General features: G+C 37.8%; 1 protein-coding gene across 3 annotated transcripts in view; it reads right to left on the reverse strand.

Annotated features, from left to right (window-relative positions):
* The window catches only part of LOC126262859 (carcinine transporter), a 452,804-nt gene that overhangs the window by 24,250 nt on the left and 400,811 nt on the right, over nucleotides 1-27,743 (reverse strand). For 2 of the 3 annotated variants that reach the window (XM_049959724.1, XM_049959725.1), the window contains exon 11: nucleotides 9,613-9,791. In XM_049959724.1, the coding sequence (XP_049815681.1) occupies nucleotides 9,613-9,791 (179 nt within the window). Of the gene's footprint in view, nucleotides 1-9,612; nucleotides 9,792-27,743 lie in introns of those variants that run through there. The other variant, XM_049959726.1, reaches the window with a different exon arrangement.

A 27,743-nucleotide genomic window follows, 5' to 3' on the forward strand; every position in this document is an offset into this window, starting at 1 on the left:
AAGGTTCTTGTCTGAATATTTTTCTGATCCTTATATAGTTAGCAATATATTTAATGATTACTTTATAGATGCTATTGAAAATGATACTTGCATGAAACAGGAGAGGCCGTTTAAATATGATAAGGAAAAGGAAAGGGACTCTTGTATGCTACCTACAGTAACCATCAAGGACGTAACAGAGCTAATTGACAACCTAAAAAATAAAAGATCAGCTGGATGGGATGAATTCTGTCCTTTTCTACTGAAAAAATGCAAGGGTGAGTTAGCCAGACCGTTAGTCCATCTAATAAATTGTGTACTTGAAGAAGGTGTGTTTCCGAAGAAACTGAAACTTGCTTTAGTTAAACCTTTATATAAAAAAGGGGAAAGAAAACAACCACAGAACTACAGACCAGTTGCCTTAACGTCAGTGTTTGGTAAATTAATTGAAAAAATAATGCTAGAAATCCTAATTGAGCACTATAATATGAATAACTTAATAGGAGATTTCCAACATGGCTTTAGAAGTGGTCGGAGCACCATATCTGCAGCAGTACAGTTTGTACACTGTCTGATGGAGAAAATAAATGAGGGTTACGAAACGGCAGGAGTGTTTTTAGATCTTTCCAAAGCGTTTGACAGAGTCCATCATGGCGCTCTTTTAAGTAAACTTGCTTATAATGGTGTCAGTGGGAAACTGTTGCTTTTAATAGAATCTTACCTTAAAGATAGACAACAATGCACAGAAGTTGTGTATGATAATGGAGAGGTAATTGCAAAAAGAAGATCAAAGATAAGGAACATAAATTTTGGTGTGCCACAAGGCTCTATCTTGGGCCCCTTCTTGTTTATTTGCTACGTGAATGATTTCCCAAAAGTATTAGACACCAGTCATCATATTACTATGTATGCTGATGACACCTCTGGGGTTTGCTGGGCACGTAGTAATGATGACCTAAATTCAGTGGTACAGAATTTTGTTGAAAAAGCTCAAACACATTTTGAAAAAGAAAACCTGAGGGTCAATATTAACAAAACTAATTTAATTTATTTTAAGACAAGTAGTTCAAATAAAAATACTGTTCTAAATGAGGACATTCAGGAAAATACCTGTTCAGAATGTAAATTTCTGGGGATATATATAGATGACAGACTTTCGTGGAATCAGCAAATAGATCATGTCTGTGGTAAAATAACATCTAGTCTGTATTTACTAAGGAGATTAGTTCAATATTTAGATATCGAAGCAATAAAAATAGCGTATTTTGGGTTGGTGTATCCCCATCTATCTTATGGAATTGTATTGTGGGGTGGCTGTAGCCAATACAATATAAAAAGGGTATTTGTATTGCAGAAAAGAGTAATAAGAACTATGGCAAAAGTAAGACCCAGAACTTCATGTAAAAACCTGTTTATTAAGTTTAATATTATGACTATCTATGCAGTATATATGTTCCAATCAATATTATTAGTGAAAAAAGACAAAAAAGTGACAAACAGGAATATGGAAATCCATGATTACAATACAAGACAAAAATCAGACTTTCATATGGTGAGCAGAAGATTGAATCTAACAACAAATACCCCATTCATTAAGGGAGCAATATTTTATAATTCTCTGCCAAACAACCTGAAACAGCTTTCTGGTAGAATTTTTAAAAACGAGTTAAAAAAATGGCTTGTATTGAAGTGCCCATACAGTATGGTGCTGACATGATTTGACCTCAGGAATGTTATATTAAATATACTTCAATGATATTTTACTTAGTAGCATGTAATCTATTTATATTGTGTATCAATAATCTGAATGTAATTATTATAACATTGCCCATGCATGTTAAATACATGTTTCGAGCTGTAATATAAATAAATAAATAAATAAATAAGCTGCATCATTAAGAATATGACAGAGCTCAGTTTCTTACAAACATTATTAATATGTTTTTTCCATTTCAGTTCATTATCCACAAGAATACCTAAGAATCTAGCAGATTCTACTGCTTCCAGCCTTGTTCCATCAACCTCTAAATCCATGTCTACAGCCTTTTCCTTGTTTTTAAACACTGCATACATAGTCTTTTTTAGATTTATAACCAGTTCATTTTCCAACAGCCATTGAGCTGTGACATTTGCAGATATGTATGCTCTTCTCTCAAGCTGTTCCATATTTTGGTCACTATTTAGTATTGTCATGTCATCAGCATACAATATTTTCTTTTCTTCCTCCTCAACACCTATATCATTAACAAATACATTAAATAACAAAGGCCCCATTACCGAATCCTGCGGCACTCCATATTTGATGGATTTGGTTTCTGATTGGTACGAGTTTCCTAATGATACATACTGCTTGCGGTTGCACAAGTATGATTTTATCCATTCACCTGGTTGCCCCCAAATTCCATAGTTGCTTAATTTTTGTATCAGCATTTCATGGTCAATGGTGTCAAATGCCTTTGAAAGATCCAGAAACATTGCAGAGACAACCTTTTTCTCATCTAAGGACTGTAAAATGTATTCTGTTAGACTGACAATTGCTGATTCTGTAGATTTACCCTTTCTGAAACCATGTTAGAACAGTTTGCTATGTTCAGCAGTGGTGTTATTATCTCCTCACATACCAGCTTTATTACATGATTTGATATTTCATCATCACCAGCGGATTTCTTGGACTTCAATTTCTGTATAGTTTTCCGCAATTCATCTTCTGTGACTGGTCTTAAGAACATAGTACTGCATGATCTTTTTGGTACCTTAATACCCTTCTGTTTTTGACTGTTTCTTTCCAATTTTAGGTTTTCTACTACACTGATATAGTTATTATTCAGTATGTTTGCTATTTCCATACCATCTGTGACCACTGTGTTGTCTACTTTAATTGACCTAATACCTTCTTCTTTGTTTGACCCATCTGTTTCCTTTCTTTCAGCATTGATTGCATTCCAAGCTGCCTTTGCCTTGTTTTTTGAGTTCGCTATAGTGGTGTCAATTGCTCTTGCTTTCGCTTCTCTTATTGTTTTTCTATACTTCTTTTTTAACATTTTATAGTTTCCAGCTTCGCCCATCCGTCTCACGTCCTGAAGCTTCCTTCGCTGTTCTAGTATTTCACTTGTAATCCACTGTGCTTGATCTTGATGCCTTTCTTGTCTCTTTACTTTGGGAAATGCTACATTAAAATGGTACTTAATTGTTGAAATAAATGCATCATATTTTTCATTTACACTCTGGGCCTGTAGGGTTTCATTCCAGGTTTCCTTACTTAACATTGTTCTAAAGATGTTGATATTTTGTTCACTGATGATCCTAATTTCTTTGGTTGTTTGTTTTGGTTCTGATACTGTGTCATTACTTCTGCAAAAGCTGATTAGTTGTCCATGATGATCAGATATTTCTGTCTGAACTACATGTGACTCATAGTTACACATATTAGTATTTATGTTGTCAATAATTGTCTCACTTTGTGAAGTTACTCTTGTTGGTGCAGTTATTGTCACTTTCATGTTATGCTGTATTAACAATTCTTCAAAATCCTGTCTTTTTTTGTGTCTTTTCCCATGTCAATGTTGAAGTCTCCACATATAATAAGATTTCTCTTCATATTCATTCTCAATAAGCTAGCAACCTTTTTTAGAAAGATGCTAATATTACCACATGGTGACCTGTACACACAAAACACTCTAAAATCCTCTGCCACTATACCAGTAACTTCAAAGTCTTTTTCTCTAGCTATGGGAAATGTAGCAGCTTCACTGTTTACATTCTTTGATAGAGTACCTGTTTTAATATATATACAAACGCCACCACCCTTATATTTAGATCTGCAGAAGTAACTAGCTAGTTTGTAGTCCTTTATTGCCACATTATGTATTTTACTTTCAGTTAGTCCATGTTCACTTATGCATAATATGTCTGGTCTTACTTCACTCAGGAGTACTTCTGCTTCTAATTTTTTGTTACCAAAGTATTGAATATTTTGATGAAGTACTTTTATGTAATTTTTCTTTTGTTGGTTTACATGTTGTGAGCTGTATTCTGGGGCAAATTCTTTAGTATCATCTTTTTTTGTATGGTGCTTATATTTTTCTTTTCCAGCTGGAGTGTATGATTTTTCATCCCCTTCAGGCCATATTAGTTTCCCTTGCATCTAGTGATTTTGCAGACATCTGCAGACATTCTGCTGAACGTTACAGACCCCAGTCTATTTAAATGCAAGCCATCCTTCGCTAGTGAGTTTTCACATAGGAATTTGTTTGGGTCTATAAAAATTGCCCCAAGACGATCACATTGTTCTTTAAGAGCACAGTTTATTTTGGCGATATATTTTTCACTCACCGACCTTCTGTTTATGATTCCGCTAAGTATCAAACGAGATCCTGCATACATATTTCTTGCAGAACGAATCATGTTTCTTGTTTCGCTTGCCATTTCTTCCTCACTGCTGCTCCTTAACGAATTCGTCCCAACATGTATAAACACCCCATTATAGTTATGTCTGGTTTCAGAATCTGGTTCTGTAGTATCTTGTCTTGCATTTACCATATTTTTAAAATGTTTACCGAGTTGATGCGTTCTAATACGAGGTCGTACGTCGATCTTGCAATTGCGGACAGCGATATTCTTCAGCAGCGAATCGCCAATTATTAAAAAGTCATTTTCCTTTTATTGCGTATCTGGCGATTTGTTTTCCTTTTGCTGTATATCACCACCTTCCATTTATATTTATCTTAACATGTGCTATCAACTGATCGCTTATTTTCAGCCAAATTGTGGCATAAATTTCAATTTCCCCCAATTTGATTCAGTACCTCCTCATCAGTCATTGATCTACCCATCTAATGTTCGAAATTCTTCCATAGCACCACACTTCAAAAGTGTCTATTCTCTTTTTGTCTGAACTGCTTCTTGTCCACATCTCACTCCTATACAAGACTATGCTCTAGACAAATACCTTCAGAAAAGGTTTCCTAACATTTAAATGTATATTAAGCTGTGGTATATTCTTAGATTTATCCAAAGCATTAGATTTAATCAGCCATGACTTATTGCTTACGAAAATAGAATTTTATGGGTTTCCAGGGACTTGCCTTCAAATGATTCAAGTCTTATCTCTCTGATAGACAACAGAAAGTACAAATATGTCATGAAGGCAAAGAGTATCTTCCAGATTTCAAAAAAACTAGCTATGGAGTGCCCCAGGGTTCTGTGTTAGGCCCAGTGTTGTTCTTGGTGTACATAAATGATTTGCCAAACCATTTGACAGTTGCAAAAACAGTGATGTTTGCTGATAACACTAGCCATTTTTATAAAAGGATACACTGAGGATAATCTACAGCAAAGCGTCTCTAGGACAATAAATGAGACAGGAAAATGGTTTAGCAATAATGCTTTGTTCACAAATAAGGATAAAACAGTATTGATGTATTACAGTAATAATAAAAGTAAAGCAAGAAGAAGAGTAAATCTGAGTTAGGGAACTGTTGTTGTACAAGCTCCATACTCAAAATTCCTCAGTATATGGATGGATGAGCACTTGAGATGGGAAAAGCATCTAGAAGTTTTGAATAAAAAATTAAGTAAATGCTGCTATGTACTAAGAATGCTTTGGGAATGTTGCAACACTGAATCATTGCCATGTGCCTATTATGCTTACATGAACAGTTTGCTTAGATATGGTGTGATCTTCTGGGGAAATACAGGTATGGCAAAACAAGCTTTCAAACTTCAAATCAAAAAAGGTCTATTAGAATAATGAAAGCGGTTCCTCGCAGAGTGTCATGCAGGGAAATGAATTTAAAATAATGACTCTTCCTAGCTTATACATCTATGAATGTGTATGTTTTCTGAAAACTCACCAGGAATTTTCAACATTAAATAATCGGGTTCATAATCATGAAACAAGGAACAGGGATGATTTTCACAGACACACCCACAAAGGAGCACTCTACAAAAAAGGTGTAAACTACCAGCCCAAAATACTTTTTAGTGCATTGCCTTCTACAATAAAAAAAATTAAAGAATTTCATAAATTCAAGGTAGATCGTAAACAATTTTTACTAACACATAGTTTTTATAACATTGAAGAATATCAGAAAATGGAAAAGTAATATTATTTATATATACTGATATAAAATATTTGTATTTATTATCCAAGTTTTTGAAACAAATTAAATATAAGAAACTATATTGTAATTGGCTACATCCATACCATGTATATCGTTAACAGATGAATAAAGAGATTGATTGTTTGATTACATGTCAACACATACTTCTTTTTCAGAAATGCTTTTCTTGCTACAGCCAGTTTCGTTTCATATCCTCTCTACTTCAGTAACCAAAGAAAATGTCTATTCTCTGACCATAGGAAAGTACAGCTTGCATGAAGAAACCAGTACTAATAGCTTCAGGATGATAGCATTTGCCATTACAAAGAATGTGGTTATCAGCTCAACAGCATTCTCACATAAGAAAATTCATCTAGGAGCATGGTGATCACCTGAAGGAGAAACTGTCAGATTAATAATGTAATGATAGACATGCAGCAAGGCTAACAGTGATAGATGTAGCATGATGAAGAGCAGAGTATGATAAAGACCATTTCTTTGTGCAAGCAAAACTATACCTAGAAAAGGTCAGAGGTAGTTAGAAAACAAAGAATGAAATCCAGGGTTTAATTTGCCTAAACTAAAAAGTGAGGAAAAGTGTAGAGAGTTTGAGTGAAAAATAAATAACCATTTTTACATACTTAAAAATACAGATTATGTTGAAGATGTGGAGAAAGCTTGGAGATTATGTTGAGGATGTGGAGAAAGCTTGGCACACTGTGAAGATAGTCGTGACAGATGTTGTGAGTAAAGTGCTTGTAGAAAGAAAAAACAGGGTATAAGGAGATGGTTTAAAAAGGAATGTGGAGTTATGGTTAAGAGAAGGAAGAAAATATGTGAGTTATGGCTACAGAATACAGATAACGAAACACTAAAGGAAACATATCCAGAAGTGCACAGAGAGGCATCAAGAATACAGAAAACTGAAAGCAGAAAATACATAATAAAAATTCTTGAAAATGTGGAACTGGATAGCCAAAACCCAGATAGTAAGCGATCTTTCCAACATGTGAAAATGGAAGAGTTCACTGCAAGAAGTCAGTACATCTGTGACAAAAATGGAAACATGAATGTGGATACTGAACCAGTCTTAAAGCGATGGCAAGAATATTTCAGCAAACTATTCAACTGCCCTAATGCAAAACTAAGTTTCAGTGAAAATCACAAAGAAACAAATGAGACAGAGATTGACATTGAACCAAAAATGACAGTATTTCTGTATCTCTTTTCTTATTCAGAAATAATTTAATATGTTACCAAACTCGGAAGACAACAACAAATTGACTTACTACATACAGGAGGTGCTAAGTCGCAGACAGGCAAAATGAAAATGAATGCAGGAAATATTTCAGCTTTTGGACAAAGTCTTTCTTCAGCAGTAGAAAACTCATGCACACTCAAACAGTAACAACTCACACACACATGGGCACTGTCTCTAGGCACTAAGGCCTGACTGCAGTTATAGCATTCGTTTTCACTGTCCTATCTGTGACTCAATGCATACTCTGTGTGGTGAGCTACCTATCCTTTCCATATTGTTGTTTTTCATACAGGACTTTTTGTTATTTGGTTTAAACTCAGAAGAACACTTAAAATTAACTTTGTTGAGGTTTCATCATGACCATTTTTAAAGTATTTTATGGTGGACATTACTTCTACTGGTGTAGTGAGGGTCACATTCATACTACTTAGGTTATCTGCCATAAATGGCTGATCTGAGATATTCCATGGTAGCATCAACTGAAGTTGACAACCATGTCTTTTCAAGAAGAGTTATAAAATGCTTGTCAAAATTTTTTGCAACACTGCTCACAACTGTTTCTGATGTATCATTTACTCTTAATGCTCTCTGCTCTTCATCTCTGGTTCTACCTGTATCCCCCTCAGTATATACCATATCATCTTTACCTCATTACCTGATATGACTACTGTACCTTTTTCTCATAATGCATTGCTTTGAAGTCTGTATTACTATCTTCAATATTTTGCACAATGTCTTGTAATGAGCTATAGTGTCAACATCAGAGCTGTTTTTCCTGACAGATATACATATCTCTTTATGTCTTACAAGGTAATTTTATTCCTTGAGTAATCCATGGCTTCTTTGCAAACTGTAGTTTAATCTGGGTTAGTTTATGGGGAAAATGACTTTTACATAAGGTAAGGACTTTATTAACAAAATCATGAAATAATAATGAAACTTTCAATTGAGGAAACTATTAAATTGCAAGAATATGAAATGGCTGGGATAAAATTCCAGGTAGATAGTAACACTGCTGATAGAAACACTTAAAAGTAGAAAAAGATATTCCTAGCTGGGGGTATTTACTGTTCCTTTCGCAGGGATGGAAATGACTGATTGGGAAAGGTTGGAAAGGAGAGGGAGGTCACCCACACACCAGGTTGAGAAGGATTCACCTGTTGTGAGGATAAGAGGAGGCTAGTGTCTTTGCAGTGTATGTTTTTAAATGTTTATTCGGCAGATTTGGAATTTTGTCCCCAAAAATTCTCTCTCTTCGTACATTTGGAGTGAAGAAAATAATGTTCAGTTGAGAATTATATATACAATAATAATTACAATAAATTACAAGGTATTACACAAAGAAAATAAAAGGAGGTGTTGATCTGCTGGCAGAGAAGCTAATGGATCTCATACTTTTAAGAAAATGACTTAACACTTTGTAGCTCAGGCCATAACCTTGTGTTAAAAAGACTGTGAGAGAGTATATATTGCGCCTTGATTTTGTCGACATGCGAGCTATATATCTCTCAAAAACTGGACTCATTGTATATGAGAACAATGTATGGACATCTTGCTACCTTTTCCTAGACTGGTTCTGCCTTCTGTTGTCAATTTATATAATTATTTCAAAAGAAATATCACTGAATGTATCAGCTGCTTTTGTGAATGGGTAAGCCAATATGATCACACTGACATAATTTTGTGCGTGTACTCATTAGGTTTGACAGTTTTCTGGAATTCTACTACAAATACATCATTTTTATTGAGTGAGCAAGAAATTTTAGAAGCTGAAGAGGAAAACTGTTCCACACCTCACCTCACGCTTTTGCTCTATCATCATTATTTTAAGATTTGTAATCTATCATATAGGTAAAGTAAATATGAAAATAAATTTGAAAGCTTTGTCTCTTTTTGGTATGTATTACTCTTGAAGATACATCAATTACATAATGCATTAAACAACAATATAAATAGCCAGTTTTCTAGGCCCAATAATCTTCCAAGTGACTGATCTTCAAAGTGTTAAATCAGTGGGAGACTGATGAAATGTTATTTACAAAACAGCAGAAAGGACAACAATAAGCACCACCACAACTGTCAGCAGGAACAGAAATTGTGATATGCAAACTACCACATCCACATTTACTCTGAATAAACACCAATGAAATTTACAACTAATTCTTCTAAGCATATAAAGAAGCTTAAAATATTTTAACATTACATGGAATCAATTCATACAATATGCTTGCAGTATATTAATTCATTTTTCATGCAAATATTGTACCTCACCTCTCAGGTATGCAACGAATACAATCCTTGAAAGACCAGTCTTTCCCAAATTCTTCACCTTCTTCAACAGTCTGTGGCAGTCGGTGATGTAATGTCTCTGGAAGTCTCAGTCCAGACAGTCCTCCAATTACTGATATAGCTCCCATAATTACAAGTGGTAGTACTAAGTTTTCTGAACCCTGACACAAAAAAAAAGAAAAAAAACAGCTGTACTTTCTGTGCTGTTATAATGCATTTGAAGATTGAAGCATGGGCTTTTGCAGTCAAACAACAAAATAATAATATCCACACAAATATATCATTCTCTCTACAAATCAAAAGAAAGGCATTGCTGATGGCTTTTCAAAATATCTTACAATACTTCTTGCTTACATTGCCAGATAAATCTCTATGCATATATATTTATGAAGTGTGCTCTTAAGCAAAAACCCTTATTTTATGCATTAATACTTACACTTTTGTGTTTTGTCCCACACACAAGTTTTTCCTTGGATGTCACAGTCTCTGGTAAGGTATTTGAGGACAAGTATTTATTTTTTGAGGCATACCAGTTTTACTCTGTCATCTGGTATGCACCCAATTTTTTTCACAGTTTATGACTTATGTGATAGAGACTTTTAGAAATATTACAGCAAAGAAATGTTACATAGCATCTACATAATTATACTTGGCACAAACACTGTAATGACACGTTATGACATTCCCTCCAGCCTCATTACAAGATAGATATATGTTACATTTTAAGACAATTGCTAGACTGACCATTCAATATATATAATTTCTCATTGGTGTTTCCTCCTAATGAATATATATTTTTCCAAGTCAGATACATGCAGTGTTTGTAGCTAAAGAAAGTCTCTATTTACAACTGTCTTCAAACTTAAAGTTCACTGAAAATTTATTCCTAAAAATTAAATGCCTTGTAGGCCTTTACTGAACAACCAGTGGAGTCTGATACTAACATTGAAATATATTTACTTATTTAGGAGATTTGTTGCTGGTAACATAAATTTGTTTACGTAAGTTTTTGAACGTAAGTTCAGTGAATGTAAGAGAAAGAAGTGCTCCAAATAAAAAAAATCCTTAAACACTGTACAGAAAGGCATGTGGCACACTCCAAATACATTTTCAATGGGATTCCACAAGAGAAGAAGGCTATTGGTGAAAAACTAAGTTAGAAACCCAACTTACTGTTCCCCTATAACTCAGTGGCAGTATTTTAGGACCACTTCATCATGGCATGAGAAGGTAAACCACTTGAATGAATGCAAAAGTCAGTGTGAGTAAATAATCACTTTAAAAAAATCATCTTTCATATTGGTACTGTGCCATTCTTGCGCAACCTTCCAATTCGATGTTTTGGCCTTCTTTTGGGAACTAGCTGCACATTGTGGCAAATTGGCAGTGGTTCTCTACGATGAAGGATTAAAGCCAATTTTTTAAACAATCTTGAGATGGAATTTTTTTTAGACCAACTGACCAGAATTGCCACACACTGCTGGAGTGGACAAAATAATGTGTTGGTGTGATAATGTACATGTAGAGGAGACAAATGGTGCAGTTATAGGATATCTAAAGTAGCATGAGCCACAAAAATTATTGAAAGTATCAATGAAGAAAACAATCCACTGCTAGCCTAAATGATTAATCAGGTTTCAAATCACTATTTATTGACAAGTATATTATGTACAAAGAAGGGTGATGCAAGAAAAGATAGATATACTCTCCAACTTTCTGGTACATTCTGAAAATATTCAATGCATTTGCCCTTGATTATCTGGCACACATCCAAATGGTAATCCAGTTCGTCCATGCATTCACTAGTATATTTCCATACATGGCCGTCACATCAGCAGTGATGCATCCCTGCAGTACTTGCAGCATTGTTGAAATTGGGGGTTCATAAATTTTGTTCTTAACAAATGTAAATGTCTTCTATGCCATATCCAAGACAAAGATGTATGGCCCATTTTTCTTCATCGAGCAGACTGTGACAAAGCTTCCATGTACCTGGATATAATGCTGTTGTAGTTGCCACATCTCACTGCTGACTGCTCAACATTCATATTTCACCAGGATGGTGCTCCACTTCACTTGAGCACAATTGTCTATGGCTTTCTTAACAGAGAACTAACACATTACTAGATAGGCTGCACTGGTCTGGGTGATGTTCCTCTGTTGCCATGGGCCACTAGGTTGCTGGATTTCTCACTCACATTTCTTTCTGTGAGGTTACCTTAAAGACAAAGTTATATACCACCAATGCCAACAGTCCTGCAAGAACTGCAGGAACACATGACTGCTGCTGTGACAGTCATTGATGGAAACATGCCTGTGAACATATGGATGGAACTGGTTAACTGATTGGATGTGTGCTAGATGACCAAGGGCATACACATTGACATTTGTAGAATGTACCAGAAACATGGTGAGTGTGTCTATCTTTTCATGTAATAACCATCTTTGTATGCTATATACTTGTAAATAAACAGTGTTTTTAAACCTGATGAATCATTTAGCCTAACCCTGCACAACATGGACCTCAAGCAGCCTATAAGGTCCATCACTGCGGAACATGTTGCCTGGACCTAGACTCTGTTAATTTTTATCCTTTAAAAAAAAGTACCGTAGTAATGTAAATGTTTTATATATATATTATACATATATATTTTATACATATATATATTATATATATTTGTTTTTATATATATAAATGTTAAGTCAGATAGACAGTTGTGATTGTTAAACAACCAAACAATTTTAATTTGTGATGATGATTTTAGTCTCCTGGTGGTATGTCTGCCTCTGCTCTGAGCAACAAGGACACTACCAGCAAACATGAACGCATATGAGATGCCACACATGCCCTACTCTTCAGCCTACAATACACAGTGAAGACTTTCACCAATCACAATCACAACCATTGAACAGCCAATTTTCGATGATTATGGTGATAAATCCAGAAAATATTGTCCTTAAATTAGCAAAAGTTTAACAGTGCGCAGCCTGCTCCCAGTGTAATGGCAAGGGCCATAACCATAGCCAAGAATCATATTTAGGACATTAGCACTCATCACAATCGGCTGCAGTCATTGACCTGGCAACACAGCATTCAGCAGGAGTGAGACAATTCTACCATTTCACTTGGCAATGAGTAGCAACAGCGTGGCCTAGGTCGCTCGGCCTCTGTTTGAGATATTCCATGTAAAATAGAAATGCTACGTCTCGACTTCTTCTGCATAGTCAGCCCTGGACAGCTCCATTTACCCCCCCCCCCCCCCCCCCCTCACCCCACGTCCAGCCTGAGCTATGCTACGTCTCGACTTCTTCTGCATAGTCAGCCCTGGACAGCTCCATTTACCCCCCCCCCCCCCCCCCACGCCCACCCTGAGCTATACTATAGTGTCCAAGCTGCACCAGACAATGCCTTACCAATGACATGGCAATAACCATTTTCACTGGACCTGAACCTTTGACAATACCTGACCATCCAGATATTCCACACTCTATTACCTTCACAGGTCTACGGTGGCAGGGCCCAACCATCTCGGCATCTGCTGATGTTCAAACCGAGGACTTCTTTGCCCTATGCCATTGCAGTGAGGTGCAGTGTGCCATATCCTTTGTGACAGCAATTGATGCCTGGCTGGAAATCTAAAGGTTGATAATGTGAGACATCCATTAACACAGAACAGCAGCATACAGTCTGAATCACCAATGACAGGACTGGGCTGCTAGACCAATACACAGGGAGATGCCATGTCGGTGTATTTGCCGCACTCACAAGGGATCACCACTAGCAGCATCGAAAACTGAACAAATGTATATAAACAGCAATAAAGGGCTTCTTGCATCTATGAGTTGCCATCTTTTACTCTACCCACATCTGTCTCCAGTAGAGAATCACCACCCACACCAAGACATCCTAGACACCCCACTATATTTGGTGTCAGAAGGCTACTGAAGATGAAGAGGAACAACCAACAGAAGACAGCTGCCAGTGCCATGTTCTGCAGCAGAGGCATCCTATGCAGCAATATAAATCATTGTCAACTTCAGAGTTATCCTGGGGCAGGTATGAGTGTTGGATTTCCTATTCTTTCTTCTTCCTTGTTATTTTGGGTATGCTATATACTTGGTGTGGTGGTAAGTGAGCAAGCTGCCTAAAGAAGTTATGACTCAGGATGTTGTTCAGTGTGTGCTGGATCAAGTACTAACAGCTCAGTTACAGGCATATATACAAAACCCTAAGGGATTGAAGGAGGGAATGGTCACATCCTTGTGTACCTGTACTTACAAAACTGCTTTGTTGGCAAGCCAATTTTTTAGAGAATCGGAGGAAGAGATCTCTGTGTTTTTTGATAATTTGGATACAGATGCCAGGTTGATGAGAAATTGGAATAATGAGCAGTTATTAATTGTAGCTAGACTGAAAATATCAGGGTACACCCAGGCTTACGTAATTGCTATGAGAAATTAAGGGATTCATAATCATTAGGCAACTTAAGAGAAGGGTTAGTTGAAAGATAAAAGAGAAAAACTACATCAAGATACTGTCGTGAGCAGTTTAATGGGATATTTCAGAAACAAGAAGAACCAGTACAGAGTTTTGTAGATCACATCCCAAAAGCTGATATTAACCCATATGAGCTGACTGAACATGATAACACTAATAAGAAAGCTGAACAGTGAGCACCTGGTCCATTTTTGTAGGATTTATGTCCATAAATATCATTTATGACATTGAATGAAGTGGCAGACACTACAACAGCACTAGCTGAAATTGGTGTTCCACTAAACCATGGAAAAAGAAAGCAAAATTTAACACAGATATCAAGAGTTAGAAATTTCAATATTCAGGTAATATTAAGTGTAATTGTAAGGAAGAACAATGTCAAAAATGTAAACAATTTGGGCACAGAAGTGTATGAGCATAGGTTCACAGAAACAGGGAAGTCTGTCATAGTCTGCACCCCTCTGTTAACCAGACCAGGTGACATTGTGGCCACTGCACAATGCTCCCAGTAAGGGATAGCACAGGATACCTCTGTGCAGACTCAGTGACAGACTTTTTTACGATCAGCTATGTGAGAAGGAAATTGTGAAAATTTTCATAAGATACAGAATGTAATGTTAATTTCACTCTTTTTGGCAATGCTGGGATTGTGAGGGATTAGCTGCATAGTTACGCTGTGTTTAGATTTCCTGGTTGTGCTTCATGCTAAAGTTGACTTGGAATGGCATATAGAAGAGCAGGATGGAGCACTATTTCATCTCAGTTTTACCACCCAAGGGACCAGGGGTGGCAACCTAAACTGTGTACAAGGTCCCTTAATATCAACTCATGGATATCATACCCAAAGGCACAGAAAATTACTCTGGGTAAACAGGAGGTGATCTGACAGTTACCTTTTTGTGTGTGGTTGAGCCTTTGGTAGAGAATGAAGAGTTAGATAAAGCACAATATTTTACATTATATAGTTTATCATACGTATGGGAAATTGACAAAGTCGAGTTGTGCCGGTTAGCACTGATAACTTTGATTGCGAAGAAGTGAAGCTGTCATGTGGTACTCTGATAGCCAACATAGAAGCACTGCACGAGGAGTTAAATAGGGATGTCACATCAGTCTATGCAATGCTGAAACATCTGTCAGTTTAATCGTAGTGAGGAGGAAAGCATCTCATCTAGAGGGAAATAATAAGGAGGGCAAGGAGGGACTGTTGGAACAATATGCGGAGTTACTGGACCCTCCTGGACCATTGCCTGCCACACCACTAATTCAATGACATATTTCTCCTTCGGATGAATCGCCTGTGTATAAGAAATCTCACCGATATCTGCACCATTTACACCCTGTAATTGAAAACTGTATAAATTAACAACTCCTTGATTGGACTGTAGAAGAAAGTAATAGCCCTCGGAGTGCACCAGTCCTATTTGCGCCTAAAATATCATCTGATGTCAGTGAAGCATATAGTTTTTACTGCAATTAGCATTATTTAAACCAAAGGACAGTCACTGACAATTGCCATGTGCCTAATATAACAGAGACCTTAAATAATATAGGCCAATGTCATTTTACAACTTTGTACCTATGAAGTGGGTACAATCAGTTATAAGTAGCACTGGAAGATCACTCAAAAACCATATTCATAGTTGAGTCTGGTCATTATTAGTATTGTTCAATGCCATTTGGACTGAAAAACATGCCAGCAAATTCTCACCACCTGTAAGACAGCGACATATGGGGACTAAAACCAAAGAAATGCATGGTCTACTTACATGAATTCACTGCATTCTTGAGGGATATCCAGGTTCATACGGTACACTTACATAAAGTCTTTGAACGGTTATGTGCAGCACGATGAACACACAGCTTAGAAAAGTGTCATTTCGTCTTACAGGAGTTCTGTTACTTGGGCCACATTATTGGCCTGGGTGGTGTATGCACTGATCTGCAACTGTTGATGATGTGAGAAGCTTCCCAAAACCACCAGAGAAAAGGAATTGCTGTCATATTAAGACTTGGCTAATTTCTACAGAAAATTTATTCTAAAATTTGCTCAAATTGCAAGGCCCTTCAAACAGTTATTAAAAATGGGAGTCAAATTTCAATGAAGCATTTGTAAGACAGACCATTGTCCCAGTACTGGTTTTCCCGAGCTAACAAAAGCAATTTATTCTATCATGTGACACCAGCAATTTTAGCATGTGGTGCATTTTACGCCAGGAGGTAGTCAGACAAGTACATCCAATAGCATATGCGTCAAAACAACTCAATAAGGCAGAGAAAAATTATTTCACTGTGCCAAAGGGAATGACAGCATTAATTTGCGGCATACTTACTTCACTGTTATTTGTACAGATGACACCTCAGGGTAATAGCTACGAGTTCTGTTCAAAAAATTCCGAACTTTGTCCACAAAATTTTCCTACACTTACCTTTTACTTATTGTGCACAGTCTCCTTCGAAATACTCTCTTCCACAATTGATACACTGCTCCCAGTGCCGTTTCCACTTCTAGAAGCAGTCTTGGTATGTCTCTTGCTGACTCGCATAAAGTGCCATCTGCAAATTTTCTTTTATCTCATCTATTGTCTGCAAATCTTCGTCCTTTCAATGGGGTTTTCAACTTTGGAAATAAAAAAAGGTCTGCAGGGGCAAGGTCTGGAGAATAAGGAGGATGTGGTAGCAAGGCGATTTCAGTTTTTGTGCAACAGCTATGCACCAACAGGGATGAATGTGTGGGTGCATTATCATGATGCTAAAGCCATGAATTGTCTCACCACATTTCAGGCCACTCTCACATTTTATCATATTGCAATACATCCCAATGGTACCACTGATTAACAGTTTGTCCCTGTGGCACAAATTCATGATGAACTAATCCTCCAAAGTCAAAGAAAACTATCACGATGGATTTGACATTTGACCTGACATGACGAGCTTTTTTTGGTCTTGGAGAACTTTTCCTGACCCGTTGTGAAGACTGAACCTTGGTCTCAACATCATAACCATAGACCTGTGTCTCATCACCAGTTATGATTCTCTTAAGGAACATCTCGTTCTCATTTGTGCAATTCAAAAGCTCTTCACAGATTGTGAGACGAAGGTCTTTTTCATCTTGACTCATAAGCTGTGGGACAAACTTGGCAGCAACGCGATGCATTCCAAGATGCTGTGTCAGAATTTGATGACATGATCCAACTGAAATGTCACATTCTTCTGCAAACTTCTCAGTCAGTCAGTCTTAGATTAGCACACCTATTTCATTGATGTTACTGACGTGAGCATCATCAGTAGACATCAAAGGGCATCCTGAACAATGGTCATCTTTAACATCAATTTGGCCATTCTTATACTGTGTGAACCACTTGTAGGCTTCCTGCAGCATTTGGTGTGTCTCTGTCAAGGTATTCTTCAGTTTCATGCAAAATTTAATTCAGATGCTCTGACCCTCTAACTCTGCCATCCCGAAATTCCCAAACTGTGCAACACAATGTTCTACTGAATACAGTACTGGCCAACAACTAACAGATATACAACAATGAAACTTCCAGCAGTTACTCATTTAACACAGGTGTGTGCAGGGATGCCAACAGCATTTTGCTCCAAAACACCATTGAGTGAAATTACAATTGCTCCGGAATTTTTTGAACAGACGTTGTATTCATATCGCACTGAAATGGCTAATGGAACTCAAAGATTTGACAAGCTGTTTAAATAGACGGGCATTATGACTGAGTGAATTCGACTTTCAAGTAGTACATTGACCAGACAAATCATATGGAAATGCAGATGGGCTTGGTCAAAAAATGTATGCCTTGGAATGTGCCAGGGTAGACACAGGAAAATGGCAAGAAGAACAAGGTGCTTACCCAGATTAGATTAGATTAGATTAGATTAGGTTTCGTTCCATAGATCCGTGCTGAGGAGATCCTCATGGATGTGGAACATGTCAAATCTTTTTTATTTTTTTTAAAGCTGAAATAACAATACTAATAGTATGAATATATACAATACATCATTTGTTTCTATTAAAAACTTCGTCAATGGAGTAGAAGGAGTTGGCCACTAGTAAGTCTTTCAGGCTCCTTTTAAACTGATCTTTATTTGTAATTAAATTTTTTATGTTTACTGGCAAATTATTGAAGATGATTGTTCCTGAGTAGTGGACCCCTTTTTGAACTAAAGTAAGTGCTTTTAAGTCCTTGTGCAGATCATTTTTGTTCCTGGTATTGGATGTATGAACTGAGCTGTTTGTTGGAAAAAGAGATATATTATTTAGAACAAATTTCATTAATGAGTAAATATACTGAGAGGCAGTAGTTAGTATACCCAGTTCTTTGAAGAGGTTTCTACAGGACGTCCGTGAATTTACTCCACAAATAATATGTATTGCACGCTTTTGGACTCTGAAAACTTTTGTTTGACTTGAAGAGTTACCCCAAAATATTATACCATATGACATTATGGAATGAAAGTAGGCAAAGTATGCAAGCTTTTTCATTTTTATGTCGCCTATGTCTGCTAACACTCGAATTGCAAATACAGATTTGTTAAGGCGTTTCTGCAGTTCTGTGATGTGCTCTTCCCAACTGAATTTATTATCAAGTTGTAATCTCAGGAATTTAAGACTGTCAACCTCTTCTATCTGCTCTTCTTTGTATTTTATGCATATGCTGGGTGGAAACCTCTTACAGGTTCTGAATTGCATATAGTGAGTCTTTTCGAAGTTTAATGTCAGTGAGTTGGCTTTAAACCATTTATTAATGTCCATGAAAATATCATTAGCAGATCTTTCTAGCACTACACTTGACATACTATTTATTGCAATACGGAATGTCAGCAGTTCATTAAGCAAACACAATTCAGCACTGAAGACTTGGCGCTGTATAGAAAGACAGTGGTCTGTGCATAGTGCTACCTGCAAAATTGCAGAATGATGTATTCAGTCAGACTCATGATTTGATTTTAGCTGGATACTGTGGCTGCTGAGTGACAGGATGCAGAGTTGCACAAAACTAGTGGTGGAAGACATGCAAACAAGATGTCAAACATTACTTCAAAAATTGTGTTGCATGCATGCTGAGTGAAACTCAGCCATCAAAAAATTACCAGAGGGAGGGAAAATATTTCACAGGATTGACAATGATATACTCAGACTATCTGCTCAAACACCAACAGGGAATTTTTATATACTAAAAATAATTTATCACTTCTCATATTTCATTTCCATGATAGCCATACCCAAGCAGCAGGCAGGTAGCAGCACAAGTGGTGTTTAATCAGTTGATGCTAAAGTTCGGGATGCCAGAGACAGTGATAATGGACCAAGAAATAAATTTTATGTCAGGTTTAATAAAGCAGTTGTGTTGATAACTGTGCATTAAAAAATTCAGGACTAGCACATTACAGCTGCATGCAAACAGATAAACTGAGAGAGCCCATCCAACAATAGGAAAAATGTTGATTTGATATGTTAAGTCACCACAACAACAGGGATGCCCTATCCCTCATGTAGTAGCACCGTATAACTCAAAACCCCACAAGAGTACAGGCTGCCCTATATGAGGTTGTTTTCAGTCAAAAGAAGCCATCTCTTTTTCAGCTATGTAAACTCTTTCCTGGAAAACTTGGTTTAGTAAGTCTGGTAAAAAAAGCAAGAAAAAATGTTTATTTCATAAACAACTCATCTTACTTCTCGATATAGTCACCTTTGATGGACACACACACTTGGTTTAGCAATCCTCCAGCATTTTCATCCCATCAGAAAAATAGATTCTGCCAAACTCCAAAATACTCATTGACTGCAACTATCACTTCCTCATTTAATGAAAATTTCTTTACAGCAAGTCAAAGTTTCAAGTTAGGGAACAGGAAGAAGTCACTTTGGGCTACATCTGGTGAATACTCTGGATGGAGAACAAATTCAGATCCCAATTCGTTCAATTTCTTCGGTGTTGTTGATAAAGTGTGGGATGGTGCATTATCCTGGTAAAAGATCACTTTTTTGCTTGCCAATCTTCGTCTTTTTTCAGCCAAAGCAAGTTTCAAACAATTCAACAATGAAGCATAATAGGGTCCAGTTACAGTTATCTATGACGATTATTCCTTGGGAATAGAAAAAACAATGGCCTTCATCTTACCAGCTGACAAAATGGTCTTTGCCTTCTTCGGTGCTCTTTCATTATTTTTTGTCCATTGTCTTGACTGCCGTTTTGGCTCTAGTGTGTAATGATGGATCCAGGTTTCATCAACAGTCACTAACTGGTGCAAAAAATCTTGCACTCTCTGATTAAACATCACCAGACATTGTGTTGAAATGTTGTGCCAGATGTGCTTTTGGTTGACTGTGAGCAATTGCAGCACCCACCTGGTATACAGTTTTTGAATAGTTAATTCTCCATGTAGATTATGCAGTCACTCAGTTGAGATGCATACAGTCTCAGCAATCTCATGAATTTTTATTCAGTGATCTTGCATTACCGTCTCATGAATTTTGTCAATGGTTTGCTAGGTGGTAATCTCAGCTGGATGACTGGAGAGTGCCTTTTCTTTGTTGGTTGTCTGATCATGTTTGAATACATTAATCCAAATGTAAATGGCCTCCAATGATGGTGCAGTGTCCAAGCGAACTTCATCCCGGTGATTCCAGCCAGTCTCTCACTAGTCACTGAAGTCTTAAATGTGTGCCATTGGATAACAGAGTATTTTGATCTTGCCTGATTAATGTTCTAATCATTGGAATAATCAAGCTTACCAACCATGAAGGTGCAACAAAAACATTGCATTCTTTCATGGAAATTTACCAGACTTGTAAAGCCACCCTCATATCATCAGTTTGAAATGTTTCAAAAAGGTTAAAATATTTGGCAACAAGTTAAAAAGATGAACAATAAGGCCTTGGAATGACAGAAAGTTACCCAGAGTAAAATGGCAACCAAAGTATCTGTCAGACAGTGGGTGATGCTAACCAATTCTTATGTGCCAAAGGTAAAGACCTAAGATTTTTGCATGTTACCAAGTAATAGAAATGACATGAATGTTAAATTACAACTCCCATTGTGGATCATGGTAATGCACATAGGCCATATTTGCCTATTTAAATCAATGCCAGACCTGCTGCCTCCATTTCTGGCAGTGCGTTCAGAAGAGGTGAGGAGGTACCAGGGGGAAAAGGAAAAGAAGAGTAAGATACACCTAGGTAAACAGGATGCACCTACAGCTATTCTGACCTACCCATGCACCTTAAGGTCAAGCTGGATTGCAAAATAACTGAGAATGCAGTACATATATGAATTTTATGTGTTTTCATAGAAATTATAGATATGTGTTCACATACAAATGTTTATATTTAAGTTTTAAGAAGTACCAAACTGTAGAGGGTAATATTTTTATGAAAGAGGCTCTCAACTAAGTGTAAGGGAAACATTTTCTTTATGTACTAGGTTGAAGAAATTTTTGGCGAAATTTTTGTTCCCAACACTGTTAATAGTTGTGGAACCATATTTATACAATGATGCTGCATGGTATGATATGTAAATTATTTTGTGAAGAGGGCACTTTTGGTTGATGTGGAAGTAATTGTCAATTCTGTATAGGCTTGTAACAGTAACAAGGTTGTCACTGAGTGCGAGTATGAATATGTGTGCATGGTATTAGTCATGGTCATTTAGCTTTGAGGATATAAGATGAAAGGTAGCATTAGATAGGAAGTCCAACACACTGCTCTCCATGCATGAGTTACTGCACTGACAGATGGGCCAATCACCATCTGTCCTACACATTGGGTACACACCATCCCCCAGTTGAGTGAGTTCACCCTGTTTTGCTCCCTGAAATATGGGACAGAATGTCACAAGGAGGTGATTAAGGACAAAATGGAATTCTTCCACAGCATAGCATTGCATTGGTCACATCCAGCGATAAACCTAGTGGTCATCATTTTTACTTGGTATGAGCAAGGATGTTACAGTGGCACACAGCAGATGAAGCTACAGAGATGAGGGATATTGATCAATGGCACTCAGTGTGATATTTTCTTTAATGTCTGAGAGTGATTTGGATTCCCTGCCTTGCCCAACTATCAACAAATAGAACTCATCAGAAATACTTGGGGCTCCAGGTGACAGCCATTGCTCGTGCCTGCACAAGGCATGGTCGCTCCAGCAAGCAAATGAGAGGGCGCCATCCTCTGATGACTCTTTACCGATATACTGCAGCCCGGCAATTCCAGCCAGTCTGCTGCTCATGCCTGCACAAGGCGTGGTCCCTGAGGCAAGCAAATGAGAGGGCGCCATCCTCTGATGACTCTTTACCAATATACTGCAGACCAGTGATTCCAGCCAGTCTATCATTAGTCACTGAAGCCTTACAAATGTGCCACTGGATACCAGAGTATTTTGATATTTTGACATTGCCTGATTAACGTTTTGTAATTTGGACTTTTTTCTGGATTGTGGTATATCCTTAGACAATTTGGCTACGCTTTGAACTCGTGCTGGTTATTAATTTACCTCATGATATCCGCTGTTAGCACCAGAACCACCCATTTCATTCCACCAGTCTCCTTGTTACCACAAGTGCAAGTAATCATAAGCTGTGTTTCTGCTTATGCAGAGTAGGATAGAAAATTTTTGGACCAATCTTCCATTTACCCACCACCATGACTGGAACCACAGCCTTCAATATCACTGATACATTAACTGACTAAATGGATCTACCCTTTGAGATCTTACCCATTGAAAACCTGCCATATTTCAATAACAATTTACCCCCAACTTTGTTCACCACTTTAGATAAGACATTAGCTGCGTCAATGGCTGCATCCCCCCCATGAACCATGGACCTTGCCATTGGTGGGGAGGCTTGCGTGCCTCAGCGATACAGATGGCCGTACCGTAGGTGCAACCACAACGGAGGGGTATCTGTTGAGAGGCCAGACAAACGTGTGGTTCCTGAAGAGGGGTAGCAGCCTTTTCAGTAGTTGCAGGGGCAACAGTCTGGATGATTGACTGATCTGGCCTTGTAACACTAACCAAAACAGCCTTGCTGTGCTGGTACTGCGAACGGCTGAAAGAAACGGGAAACTACAGCCGTAATTTTTCCCGAGGGCATGCAGCTTTACTGTATGGTTAAATGATGATGGCGTCCTCTTGGGTAAAATATTCTGGAGGTAAAATAGTCCCCCATTCAGATCTCCGGGCGGGGACTACTCAAGAGGACGTCGTTAGCAGGAGAAAGAAAACTGGCGTTCTACAGACTGGAGCATGGAATGTCAGATCCCTTAATCGGGCAGGTAGGTTAGAAAATTTAAAAAGGGAAATGGATAGGTTAAAGTTAGATATAGTGGGAATTAGTGACGTTCAGTGACAGTAGGAACAAGACTTTTGGTCAGGTGAATACAGGGTTATAAATATAAAATCAAATGTGGGTAATGCAGGAGTAGGTTTAATAATGAATAAAAAATAGGAATGCAGGTAAGCTACTACAAACAGCATAGTGAACGCATTATCGTGGCCAAGATAGACACAAAGCCCATGCCTACTACAGTAGTACAAGTTTATATGCCAACTAGCTCTGCAGATGATGAAGAAATTGATGAAATGTATGATGAGATAATGAAATGTATGATGAGATAAAAGAAATTATTCAGGTAATGAAGGGAGACGAAAATTTAATAGTCATGGGTGACTGGAATTCGAGAGTAGGAAAAGGGAGAGAAGGAAACATAGTAGGTGAATATGGATTGGGGGAAAGAAATGAAAGAGGAAGCCGACTGGTAGAATTTTGCACAGAGCACAACTTAATCATAGCTAACACTTGGTTCAAGAATCATAAAAGAAAGTTGTATACATGGAAGAATACTGGAAAAACTGGAAGGTTTCAGGTAGATTACATAATGGTAAAACAGAGATTTAGGAACCAGGTTTTAAATTGTAAGACATTTCCAGGGGCAGGTGTGGACTCTGACCACAATCTATTGGTTATGAACTGTAGATTAAAATTGAAGAAACTGCAAAAAGGTGGGAATTTAAGGAGATGGGACCTGGATAAACTGACTAAACCAGAGGTTGTACAGAGTTTCAGGGGAGCATAAGGGAACAACTGACAGGAATGGGGGAAATAAATACAGTAGAAGAAGAATGGGTAGCTCTGAGGGATGAAGTAGAGAAGGCAGCAGAGGACCAAGTAGGTAAAAAGACGAGGGCTATTAGAAATCCTTGGGTAACAGAAGAAATATTGAATTTAATTGGTGAAAGGAGAAAATATAAAAATGCAGTAAATGATGCAGGCAAAAAGGAATACAAACGTCTCAAAAATGAGATCAACAGGAAGTGAAAAATGGCTAAGCAGGGATGGCTAAAGGACAAATGTAAGGACGTAGAGGCTTATCTCACTAGGGGTAAGATAGATATTGCCTACAGGAAAATTAGAGAGACCTTTGGAGAAAAGAGAACCACTTGTATGAATTTCAAGAGCTCAGATGGAAACCCAATTCTAAGCAAAGAAGGGAAAGGTGGAAGGAGTACATAGAGGGTCTATACAAGGGCGATGTACTTGAGGACAATATTATGGAAATGGAAGAGGATGTAGATGAAGATGAAATGGGAGATATGATACTGCGTGAAGAGTTTGACAGAGCACTGAAAGATCTGAGTCGAAACAAGGCCCCGGGAGTAGACAACATTCCATTAGAACTACTGACGGCCTTCGGAGAGCCAGTCCTGACAAAACTCTACCATCTGGTGAGCAAGATGTATGAGACAGGTGAAATACCCTCAGAATTCAAGAAGAATATAATAATTCCAATCCCAAAGAGAGCAGGTGTTGGCGGATGTGAAAATTACCGAACTATCAGTTTAATAAGTCACAGCTGCAAAATACTAACGTGAATTCTTTACAGACGAATGGAAAAACTGGTGGAAGCCGACCTCGGGGAAGATCTGTTTGGATGCTGTAGAAATGTTGGAACACGTGAGGCAATACTGACGTTGCGACTTATCTTAGAAGAAAGATTAAGGAAAGGCAAACCTACGTTTCTAGCATTTGTAGACTTACAGAAAGCTTTTGACAATGTTGACTGGAATAGTCTCAAATTCTAAAGGTGGCAGGGGTAAAATACAGGGAGCAAAAGGCTATTTACAATTTGTACAGAAATCAGATGGCAGAGGGGCATGAAATGGAAGCAGTGGTTGGGAAGGGAGTGAGACAGGGTTGTAGCCTATCCCCAATGTTATTCAATCTGTATATTGAGCAAGCAGTAAAGGAAACAAAAGAAAAATTCGGAGTAGGTATTAAAATCCATGGAGAAGAAATAAAAACTTTGAGGTTTGCCGATGACATTGTAATTCTGTCAGAGGCAGCAAAGGACCTGGAAGAGCAGTTGAATGGAATGGACAGTGTCTTGAAAGGAGGATATAATATGAACATCAACAAAAGCAAAACGAGGATAATGGAATGTAGTCAAATTAAGTCGGTTGATGCTGAGGGAATTAGGTTAGGAAATGAGACACTTAAAGTAGTAAAGGAGTTTTGCTATTTGGGGAGCAAAATAACTGATGATGGTCAAAGTAGAGAGGATATAAAATGTAGACTGGCAATGGCAAGGAAAGCGTTTCTGAAGAAGAGAAATTTGTTAACATCGAGTATAGATTTAAGCGTCGGGAAGTCGTCTGAAAGTATTTGTATGGAGTGTAGCCATGTATGGAAGTGAAACATGGATAATAAATAGTTTGGACAAGAAGAGAATAGAAGCTTTTGAAATGTGGTGCTACAGAAGAATGCTGAAGATTAGATGGGTAGATCACATAACTAAAGAAGAGGTATTGAATAGAATTGGGGAGAAGAGGAGTTTGTGGCACAACTTGACAAGAAGAGGGGACAGGCTGGTAGGACATGTTCTGAGGCATCAAGGGATCACAAATTTAGCATTGGAGGGCAGCGTGGAGGGTAAAAATCGTAGAGGGAGACCAAGAGATGAATACACTAAGCAGATTCAGAAGGATGTAGGTTGCAGTAAGTACTGGGAGATGAAGAATCTTGCACTGGATAGAGTAGCTTGGAGAGCTGCATCAAACCAGTCTTGGGACTGAAGACCATAACAACAACATGGCTGCATATCGGTGGAACAACCTGTAGACCATATGACATGGTATCATACAGATGATCATTGCCAACTTGTAACGATAGAAACCACAACTTCAGCTCTCTGCACAATTTTAGCCATAAGAGGTATTGTTTACTACCAGTTCAAGAACAGTGTTGTCCAAACTCCATCCCAACAAACGTTCAACCTATGGGTTCTGACCTCCATTATGTTTCTCTCTGTTCAAATATCAACATTGGAGATTATAAGGTTTCTTTCAAATCTCACTTCCCCATCAGTGAATTGATTTGACTCAACACTCTTCAGCTGCTTTAATAGCTGAAGAAAAGAAGTGACAATTAGAACTTGGATTTTTGAGTGAGAATGTAAATAATTATTACTGATATGTGTTGTTTGATGCTGTCAATTACATCTTATTAGACACGGCATTGAATCTAGATGTAGATTATTCCTGCACAGTGCAGAAGGATATTGAATTCATTCTGTTGAATGTGTTAGTTCAAATGATAAGTATCATATGTTTATAATGACAAAAAGAATCAATTTTTGAAAATATAATGTAATTGGATACAAAAAAAATCTACTCACCAAGTGGCAGCAGGAGATAATATATATTAAGGTTAAGTAAATGTGCAAGATTTTGGAGCAAGTGGCTCCTTCTTCTGACAGAAGGGTTGAATGAGCAGGAAAAGGGATGAAGGAAAAGGACTTGGAAGGTTTAGTTATAAAATGGTGAGGGTTTGGAAAAGTTGCCCAGAATCCTGAGTCAGAGGAGACTTACCGGGTGGGATGAGGAAAGACTGATTATTGGGGACAGCACCAGATGAAATTTGAAAACCTGGCTGAGAGGCAGAAGATAGGGAAATAACCAAGACAGAGATGGCCGACAAAACATCGTGCAAGATTTAATAAGAGTAATAAGAGTGGAAAGCTAAGTGCATTGTATGTGGTAGAGGTGGAGGGCAGGAAAAAGTAGACAGGTCAGAAAATAAAAGACATGAAAAACTAAAGAAAGGAATATTTATTGAGAAAAAATGCTGAAACTGAAGAAATTAACGTAAATTAAAGCCAAGTGGGTGGTGAGAACCAAGGATATGTTGTAACCCCAGTTCCCACCTGCGGAGTTCTGAGGAACTGGTGTCTGAGGGAAGAACTGAGATGGAACTTGATGAAACAGGCTCCAATGTTGTGACTGTAATATTATAGCATGCTTTGCAACGGGATATTGTTTGTGTGTTGCTAACTGATAACTTTGTGGTGGTCATCCCAATGTGCAAGGCCAAACAGGTGTTTACATAACAGCTGATGCATGACATGTTCTTTCATAGGTGGATCTTCCTTTGATAGGTATAGGTGATGGTAGGAGGATGCATAGGGCAAGTCTTCAGTGGTACATGCACAGGGGTAGAGCCATAAGGTGGGGAAATAGGTGCAGAGGGAGCATAGTGTCTGCAGAGACTGGCTCGCGGGTTGTGGGAGAGGGGTGGGGATCAGGGGGTGAGGGTAGGGTGGTGG

The sequence above is a fragment of the Schistocerca nitens genome, chromosome 6, assembly GCF_023898315.1.
Source record: "Schistocerca nitens isolate TAMUIC-IGC-003100 chromosome 6, iqSchNite1.1, whole genome shotgun sequence".
Taxonomy (NCBI): domain Eukaryota; kingdom Metazoa; phylum Arthropoda; class Insecta; order Orthoptera; family Acrididae; genus Schistocerca; species Schistocerca nitens.